At 35.4% G+C, this 10,079-nt stretch overlaps 1 protein-coding gene, 1 long non-coding RNA gene and 1 other non-coding gene across 3 annotated transcripts; 2 read left to right on the top strand and 1 right to left on the bottom strand.

The window, feature by feature from the left end:
- Nucleotides 1-24: 24 nt before the first annotated feature.
- On the top strand, nt 25-1,209 carry LOC115960018 (F-box protein At1g20360-like). The gene has a single exon (XM_031078720.1). The coding sequence runs from the start codon at nt 25-27 to the stop codon at nt 1,207-1,209; it is 1,185 nt and encodes a 394-aa protein (XP_030934580.1).
- Nucleotides 1,210-3,628: 2,419 nt separating this feature from the next.
- TRNAD-GUC lies at nt 3,629-3,700 on the bottom strand. Its single transcript has one exon. It is a non-coding gene; the product is annotated as a tRNA-Asp (tRNA).
- Nucleotides 3,675-6,185, top strand: LOC115974697. The gene is made up of 2 exons (XR_004087995.1): nt 3,675-4,027; nt 5,896-6,185. It is a non-coding gene; the product is annotated as an uncharacterized LOC115974697 (long non-coding RNA).
- The last annotated feature ends 3,894 nt before the right edge of the window (nt 6,186-10,079 follow it).

The raw sequence follows: 10,079 nt of genomic DNA on the forward strand, positions 1-10,079 counted from the left end.
ATAAATTACAGCCAAAACAAAACAATGGAAGACCTATGCGACAATCTTCTTGATGATATTCTTTACCGTTTGCCCCTTAAGTCCGTGGTCACGTGCAAATGCATAAGCAAGAGGTTCAACACCTTCATCTCCGACCCAGGGTTTGAATCGAAACTGTTTCTTCACAATTCTTGTATATTTCATTGCACAAAAGACTCTCCTAATTTCTACTTCAAAGTTCCTCTCTATCCTCCCAATTCTGACAAAGCAACCGAGAGTTCTGTGAAACTACCTCGCCGTTTTAAAGTCTTAGCTTATTGTAGTGGCTTGCTTCTCTTACTTCCCACGGAAGGTGTTTTAGTTTTAAACCCAGTAACCAAAAGACACCAAATCATAAACATTTTCCATTATGATGCAATTGGGTTGGCTGTGGAACCAATCTCTTCCTCCTTGCACCGCTACAAGGTTGTTCGTATTGGTGCTAGGGATGGGGATAGCTATCAATTTGATATATTCTCATCCGATACAATGTCATGGAGACGATCCTCGACAAAATTTACTTGCATGGTGATGAGTAACTTCAACAACGATGCTCTACCTATCTATTCTCACGGGACCTTACATTGGATAAGGAAGTGTAATGATATCCTTGCCTTTGATATTGAAAAAGAAGAGGCTAGGATCATCGAACTTCCTCTAAACTTTCCACTTCCATTTGAGTATTGGACATCATGGTTTGGAGTAGTAAATGGTTTGCTTACCCTCATCTCAACTTCAAGTAAAGAAATCTTGGTTTGGATCCTCAATGATTACAAGAACGTTGAGTGGGTGCTTAAAACCCGAATTACATATATAATAAATAGTGAATGGTCTATAAGGATTCCCATCTTCTACGATGGTGAGCGACTTGTTTTGTATCTACGAAACGTTAACGCAGGGGAAAATGGAGAGTTTTGTATGTATGATATTGCAACCGATAAGTGGAGGAAGATTGGAATGGTATGGGCTATACTGGATAACATTCGAGCTTTTGTTCCCTTCGTTCCTTCTTTAGCAGAGATTAAAACTACGACGTGGCCAGATGTATCAACTCGGGTTGTTCAGATCTTGCATAAGCTCTCGCTGCTGCTTGGAGGAGGAGTGACCCTCAAGAAGGATGTACTCCAACTCAAGTGGGCTGAGCCTAACTTATACTCAAAGATCCATGAGAGAAGATGTGGAGAAGCCTAACTCATAGCCAAAGACCAATAAGATAAAGGAAAGAAACTAATTGGAGTAAAAAAGTCAAAATGGTCCAACATTTGGAATCATATTTTTCAGCATGTCTTAGATGACTAAAGGGTTACAACTTTATGGTTTACGGCAAGGCCAAATTCTCACTTCTACCTGGTCAAAATCACCTTGTAACATGGGCTTGAAAATTTGACGAATTTTCTAATCTGAATTTCCTTATCCATGTAGGGTTTACTCATTGTCTGAGAAATTTTTAATTAAAGTTGAGAATGAAACATTGTTGATGATTATCGGTATTTATTTATAAGATTTTATTTTTTCCTGAGCGTTATTGTTCTTTAATGATTTAATTGTTCTTCGTTCATATCAGTTGATGAAGATAATATTCTAAATATGAGTTCAATCATGTTTTACTCATGATTTAGGGTGATCTTAATCAATTGAATGCTTGATTTATTATTTCTTGATTTTAAAATGGATATCTCTTGTGATTTATTTGTTAGTAGATACAAGTGATGATTTAATTTTATATTTAGAAAACGAAGAAGAGTATATTTTAGATTTTAAAATAGAGATTTTAATGTTAATGTCTCTCATGATAACAAGATTGAATTCTAAATTATTCTTAATAGTTTACATCTTTTTACTGCTTTAATAATCTCTTTGCTTAGTTTAGTTTTTTTTTTTTAGTTTTATTTAATTTTAAAATAACCAGTTTTTATTGAACTAGATTAGGATTAAGGTTTGATTAATTTTCTTACATTCATACATGTCCTTATAGGTTCGACCTTGTATTTCTCAGACTATACTTAGGTACGGTTCATGCATTTGCAATAAGTTTTTATAAAATTTACAACATGTAGCTTAATTTTATGTTCGAAATAGACCATTTCTTTTTCTTTTCTTTTTTTTGACCAGGAAAATAGACTGTTTCTAATGTTTTTGTTTCTTTGCCTTTAAGATTTATTTAAAAAAAAAAAAAAAAAACTGGCCTTTAAGATTGTTAATGCATTCACCTCCCCCCCCCCCCAAAAAAAAACCCATTATATATAAGTAATCTTGGTTTACTTACTAACAAATATTAATTCATTAAGTTATGCAGTAAATCCATATTTATTTTTATTTGTGGAGGCTGATATTATATATAGCGACCTAATTATTAGTTAATGTTGCGATAGTACATTTTATAAATTAGGTGAAATTAGGTGAAACTCCCATCCTATGGCCAGTGGAGCCCACAACCTTTTTTTCACAACAAGTCCCTAAGCGCTATAAGTATCAATTTGTTTGGGTTAAAAAAATAAAAATCAAATGACAGCGTTTTGGTCAAAATTCAAATTCAAAAAAATTCAATATGTTTGACTTTTTTGGCTGTTTGTTTTTTAGGATCTAATTTAATACTGAGATTTAAAGAATATCGAGTTTCAATTTGATTGATAATTGAGAACAAATGTATTACAAACAATTATTTTGCGTTTTTTCTTTTGTTTAAATTTTTAAATATATTTCTTATTGTTCAATTTGAAAAAAAAAAAAAAAAAAAAGCCTTTTATTCACACTTTGTGATGGAGGAAAAAATGGTGAAAAGGAAAAATGTTTTAGAAAGTTAAGTTACTTAGAGAAAAGAAAGAATGAACTAGCTTTTCAAGAGACACACTCTTGAAATTATACATCATAAGTGGATTCAAATTCAACTAGTTACAACGAGGGCAGCCATGTTTATTTATAGTTACATAAGTAAGCTCCTGAGTTAGTTACAAAAACCCATCATATGGCTGTTGTGTGATTGTCAAAACTTAACTAATTTCTCTAACTAACTAATAAGTTATTGTCCTTATCACTAACAACCTATCAACTAACTAACTTTGTGTTATAAATAATAAAGGCTATTAAAAGTAAAAGGAAATTACTTATTATATAAACAGATAGATTTAAAAATGAACTGCATCACTTTGACCCCCTCAAAAATAAAATTCTAGCTAGTTCGTACATTCTTAGTGCTTGGCTTGCATAATACTCCTAGCACATACACCAATAAGCTGCTGCTTCTTCTTATTGATGCACACTCTTCATCTTATAGTGCCACTCCTAATCTAATGGTCTAATAAGAGAATATAAAAAATACCTTTTTTTTTTCCTAATTAAAATATCCATAGTCCTTATATATTAACGAAGAGTAGAAAAATAATAATAAAAAAAAGACACATGTCATAAAATGGTTGGTGTCCCATAATATGGGACATTTACGGTGAGATAGAAGATTTGATAATCTTAGAATTTCTCAAAAAATAAAAAATAGAACATATCCAAAAACTGGTGGAAGTTATTTGCAAATTAAATTCTCTTTGTCTCTATGCAATTTTGTAGTGTTTATAGATTTGCCAAAAATGTTAAAAAGAGCATCTGAAAAAAGGCGCGCCGTTGCCGGGGATCGAACCCGGGTCACCCGCGTGACAGGCGGGAATACTTACCACTATACTACAACGACTTGTTGGTATGAGTTATTCCAGAAAGATAGTAGTAAACACTTTTGATTAGGTATTAAGCCAATATTAGGAGGGAGCAATAGTTAATAGCAGAAAAGCGAGATCAATCATAAATCAGTTGAAGCAATCGAAGAATAATAATGGCGTTGATGATGATGATGATGAGGGGTGAGCCATTGGTGACGAAGCTGGCAGTGTTAGCCAAGTACGTGGTTCTTCCGGGAGCCATGGCCGCTGCTGTCCTTTACTCTCCTCCCGATTACGCCTCCTCCTCCTCCTCCGCCAACAACTCCTCCAAATAGATCAAGGTCACTCTTATTTTTGGTTAGGTTTGGATTTTTTTGCTCTTGTTTTTCCAATACTTGTACTGTATGTATGTGCAAATTTCCTAGATTTGTTGTTTGAGGTTGTGATTGTGTGTTGTAAATGGTAATGGGTGTTCTGGTTAGAGCTATAGACTCTGAATCAATTTTGAAAGAATTAGAGATTGGATGAGAGAATGAAATTTAGTTTTTTATTTTATTTTTTTAAATAATCATCCCTTATTCACTAATTGTAGATGGTTCAATTACTTGGTTTTTTTTTTTAGATACACAAAGTTTGTTAGTGACATATTCTGTTCCTACCTGATAATAAGCCTGCTTTCTCCCCCCTAAGTTACAAAATATACACAAAAAAATGTTTGGTTTAATTTTTAAAATGATGATTTTGTTCTACAGTAAAATGGGGTGCTGATATATTTTCTGTTTTGATTAATTAAAATTGGGCCACAAGAAAGAGATGTGTACAAGCTCCGGCCCTACGGGCTTGTTAATGATCATTCAAGTTGGCTCTTGGGCATGAGGATAAACTGCTTAGCCTGTCAGGGGTGAAAAGCTCGTGAATTACCTGGTAACTAGTTTTGGCGAGGGGGTCAGTTACCTTTAGGAATTTGATTAACAATGATGATTGTTGTACTCTATGCTTTGCGACGTGCAACTAATCTCAATGAAGTTCTTCTATGTCATCCAAAAAAATAATAATAATAAATGTGGTTTTTGATCCTACAGTCTATCTCAGCTTGAGGGTTATGTTCATCATATTGTTTGTTAAAGTTATCAAGGGCAATGCTTACTTTGTTAGGGTAGCTAAAATGGAGAATGGAGTGGTAATCTGTATTTCTAGTTTGGTAATCTCCTGTGTGGAGCATAAACTGCTTAGCTCATTAGGGGGTGAATGTCCCCTGAATTACCCCAGCAACTGGTTGTGACGATAGGCTTAGTTGCTCATTGGTTTTACTAACTAGAGGCAAGTCCAAAGAACTCTTCTTTATAAAAGTTCCATACATTATATTATATAAAAGAAAAAGGAAAAAAATGATCACTTACCTTTTAGCATCTCAAATATAATACTAAACATGGTGTTGTTTGAGACCTCTCTAAATATTTAAGTTCTTGTATGTTTGCATTAGATGTTTCTCTCCTCCAATAAATGGACAGTGAGTTTTTTGGATGACTAGTAGAGATTCTGCAGAAAAGTAGACAATCACGGAGTTTTGCTTGGTTTTGAAACCAACCATGAAATAATGACAACTTACCTATCAAAAAAAAAAAAAAAAAACCATGAAATAATGACAACTTGTATACAAGAAAGTATTCCGATTCTTTTGGAACGAGCTTTTTATTCTTCTTATGCCCATCCATTTTAAGAGAGACTCATGGCCATCATCTATCTCTAAAGTATGATCCTTTCTTACACCACTTATACCAGATTCATTGATAGTAACCCTGTTCTCTACTGGAGAAAACAAGGAATTAAAATGTTAGAAATAGAACCAGTAGCACCCTGTTTCAGCATTAGAGTCTCATTTGCTATATAGTTTATGAGATTAATTTTTCAGGTGATATATGTCCTGGAGTTTTGTGAAATCTGCTTTGATCTTATGGGAGGCTTTGGAGTTAAAGTTTTGTGATTAGGATTTAGGGCTATTTGAAAACTTTCTTTCTACTTTTAACATAAAAAACTTATTTATTTATTTTCCTTATCCTTCTGCCATTTATTATATATCAAATTTGTATTTTGGGCTAGCTTTTCCCTTTCCATAATTGCTTCTTTTCTCTCCAGTGAAAGGGCTCTTAATTGTTTCTATGGAACAACTGTCCCCTTTTCTGTAACATTACTTTGATTGTGATTAATTGTTAATCTTCTCTTCTTACAGGGGCATCTCGATTGCTTAGGCATGCATATTTGCAATTTTGCAGAAGTCTTTGGTAAAAGGTGGCATGTAATAATACTCATGATCTAATGATTGTTGAATTTCATGTATATTTGGAGAGATGAATGCATGTTTTTGTTTGAAGAATTTTGAGGAGTAGTTTCCTTTTTTCTGTAGCTTTGCTCACAATTAAGTGTTATCCAATCAAGACAGCATTGCCCCCATTTAAACATTGTGGAATGTATGAATGCTCAAATTTAGAATAGCTGTGATTGCTTGTGTTGTTACATGAACCTAAGTTATTGTGCGGAGTGTTTAACTCCTTTCCAAATAGTTGAAATGTTTTAATATCATAAAGCAGCTCAGCCTTGGCCACCTGCTGTAAATTTTACATTTTATGAGTGGTAACCTGTTGACCAGATAACCCTGTGTCCTTGTCAGGTTGGATATAAGATGTTATCATTTATTGTTGTTATAAAATATGTATATATTTTATAACAATGATACATATTTTATAACAAATATAAAATATGGGAAAAGCAAGAACAAAGTAGCAGCAGTTATAGAAGAGAATGTACAGAGTTGTTCTTTTGTTTCTTGGTCACAGATTTAGAAGCTTTCTTACATGCAATTAGAAGGGTTTTGGTGTTAAACCAGGGCACCAATATAATGAAAAAGAGTCACATGCATACGCTAATGGTGAAATTTTAACATGGGTTAGCTGCCTATCAACTTTCTTAAGACATTTGGTGATGATAATATGAATTTGTCCTGCATTCAATTGCTAAGCTTTTTTAGCAATATAGATATTTGGCATTACTTAAGAAATTCAACCGAAAGTTAACAATAATTGGATGGAGTTGCAAAACTATCTTATTTGTTTGACTTGAACCCAACTAGCCAATGTTAATGTATTTCATCAATATAGAAAATAAGCAACATGGTATAATTACATGGTACTATGCCTTTGGCATTACCTTTCTTGGTGCTTTCAGTGTATTTTATTTTCTGAATGCCTTGGGAAAGTAACATAGTATGATCCCTAATTATAATGTGACATTATAGCTCTTATTCATCATTTTATAGAAGTAAAGGCAGGAAAGTGATTGAGTTTTCTGAAAATATGTTGAATATGAAATTTGCACCTGGAAAGATAAGCTATTTATCCGTTCTGTGGGGTTGTAGCCTTTCAAGCTTCTGAAAAGGAAGGTTAACATTACTTTAATTCCATGGATAACGATTATGGCGTCCCCCCAACATGTGTGCATTTTGTTTGCATGGTAATGCGCTTAGTTCAGGTTGGAATATTAGAGCAGGCCAATTTAATTGATGTAATGCCTTTTAAGCCAATGCTGCCATTCTAAATCTCAGCTTGGTCCTTGTCAGATCCATCTTGACTCGCAATTATCATAATTTGCAGTTAGGAATTTGGTTGAATTAGATATGAATGACTCTTGAAGGTAGAGTTTGATTGTGTTTGATACAAAAGATTACAGTACTGTTAATGTTCTCCATGACATGTTGTCTCCAGCAATGTATTAAGCATCTTAAAGTAGATGTTACGTAGTCTTAATATCTCACTCCTAGCTCTTGTTAACTAAATGTCTCATATTAGTAAGTCTTAATTAGTTAACTATGTGTCTTAATATTATTAGTCAGCGGGTTTTGTGGAGTTAGATGTAACAAATTGTAAGTTGGTTACAATTGTTCTCTTATGGCTTGAGAACAGATACGTCTGTTTAGAGTATAAAAAAAGTTTTAAAACAGAGCCTATCTTTGTAATCTCATTCAAGCAGTTCTAATAAAAAAATCCTCTTAAGATCAATTCTATGTTGTCACAGACTTCTCTCTCTTTTACTTTCTATACTTTCTTTCAGTGTTTACTATAAGATCAAACAAATCAAGGACTATTGGGAGGAGAATTATAAGAAGAGAGAAAATATTGTAAGCTATGCTACTGCAATTAGTTCTATCCTCAGGGCCACAGTTGTGTAAAGCTTTCTGGGGCTTCTGTTTGGGTTAATTAATGTACCTGCATCAGCATGGATGCTTATCCGAGTTTGCCAAATTTGCAACTTAGGCTGTGTTTGGTTTCTGTAAAATATTTTCCGGAAAATAAATTGTGGGGCCCAACAATTCGTGGACCAGGCCCATTTATCCTTAAAGCGTCCGAAGGCCCAATCCGAGGAGAGCTGTGGCCCAAGCTCTACAACGTAGAGCACAAAACAATTTTTGGGAAGCAGCCGAGGACAGTTTAGTCCTCGGCAGATCCATAATCCCACCAGAATAAAGGGGCAAAACTGGTATAGGGACGAATTAGTAAAGAAATCCAGAATATCTTGGGGAAGTTATCCATACTACCCATCTAGATAAGGCCCGACGCCTGACAGAGCCGTACTCTGCAGTTTTATCAAACCATCCCCAACAATTCCGGGATTGGACTGATGGGACAAATGTCAGTGTTCGTAAAGATTGACCCTACACGTGGACGAAGGGCAATGAATGCAAGCTAGTATAAAATAAGGAAGTAAGTAGATCTGAGGGGGGTCCCTTTTTCCACCTCCGAAAAAAGAGAGACTACATGGGAAAACATCTCAGGAACACCGGACTTCATGGAAGAAAGTCCGTCGTTGGGCAACCGAGAGAAGACCTCAACAGGTCCTCGGACCAACTCCGAGGAGCTCCATCCCACGGGGTACGACGCCTCAGGGCTTAAATGTTCATACCCAATTCCCTTTTTCTACGTAGATTCCTCTAAAGCCATGACCGGACAACGCCACTTGACCAACGGCTAGCTTTTCAAACCCACTCTCTACAAATTGTATTGTGAGGGACCTTTATGGCGTGAGCCCAAAAATGTTAGTGGGCCGCGAAGGAATCGTGTCCTTACATAAATATTTTCCGGAAATGCTATTTTTGGGAAAGGAAAATATTTTCAAGTGTTTGGTTGCATTCCAAAAAATATTTTGGAAAATATTTTCTGGTGTTTGGTTGTATTCTTGAAAATGCTCTAGAAAACCCATTTTTATCATGTTTCTCATATTTTCTCAGCTTCCAAACAAATATTAATATCATTTCTCAGTAAATAAACACAAAAGAAACAAATCCCAACAAAAAAAAATTCATCAAATCCAGTCAAATTGAGAGAGAGAGAGAGAGAGAGAGAGAGAGAGAGAGAGGCGACTGGGTTCGATGAATGGGGACGACGAAGCTGGGTCGAGGACAAAACCCAAATTCATCAAAACCCAAAAGAAACAAAACCCAAATTCTCAATACCCAACAAAAATAGCACGAGAATGATCGGTTTTGGGGTGCGACGAGAACAATTGATTTTGGGTGGATCGGTGCTGGGGTGTGACGATCTCGCCGGTGGTGCGATCGGCGCGATGAGGGTCTGAGATGGTGCGATCGAATGGGTTTTCTGGGTTTGACAAATGGGTTTGGGCATTGCTCGACGAACGAGCTCGGTCTTGGGTTTTCTGGGTTCGTCAGAGTCGATTTCTGAGTTCGATCTCTTCTCTCTCTCTCTCTCTCTCTCTCTCTGCGCGCGGGCGCGAGCTCACTCTCACTCAGCTCTCTCTCTATTTTCCGGAAAATAATATTTGAAGGTAAAATAAAAACGGAAATCATTTTACACCTCAATACACGGTCAATTGAAAAGCATTTCCGGAAAATTTATTTTCCATGCGCAACCAAACATCCGCATTTACGGAAAAGCATTTCCAGAATTGATTTTCACCCAAAACAAACACAGCCTTAGTAAGAAAACTGATTTTGGAGTGAAATTATGATGCGGGATGGATATCAGTTCCATTATTTTGAGAAGGGTTTCTATACTTTTGGGATGACTTCCTTATAGATAGATAAAATCCTTCAGTACCCATGCTGTTTATTCCTATTCATACTTTGTGTGATTGTGCGCCCGTGCATACAAGGAAAAACCATCTGAATGAGTTCAATCAATTACATCAACAGTTCTATTGTATCTTGTTCTTTTGTATGCAATGATGTCATCTTTGCAACTTAAGAATTGCACTGAAATGAGTAATGCTCGGACCACTAAATTGGGCACAACTTGCCACATAGCAAGTCGTGATTGGCAAAGGTGTGTTTGCATAACTCGCTACATGATGAGTTATAATTGGCAAAGGTGTATGACACACATTTGCCAATTACAACTTGCTATG

The sequence above is a fragment of the Quercus lobata genome, chromosome 2, assembly GCF_001633185.2.
Source record: "Quercus lobata isolate SW786 chromosome 2, ValleyOak3.0 Primary Assembly, whole genome shotgun sequence".
In the NCBI taxonomy this organism is placed as follows: domain Eukaryota; kingdom Viridiplantae; phylum Streptophyta; class Magnoliopsida; order Fagales; family Fagaceae; genus Quercus; species Quercus lobata.

What these genes read in the sequence shown, in the direction of transcription:
- LOC115960018 (XM_031078720.1), top strand. Translation starts at nt 25, where the DNA reads ATGGAAGACCTATGCGACAATCTTCTTGATGATATTCTTTACCGTTTG.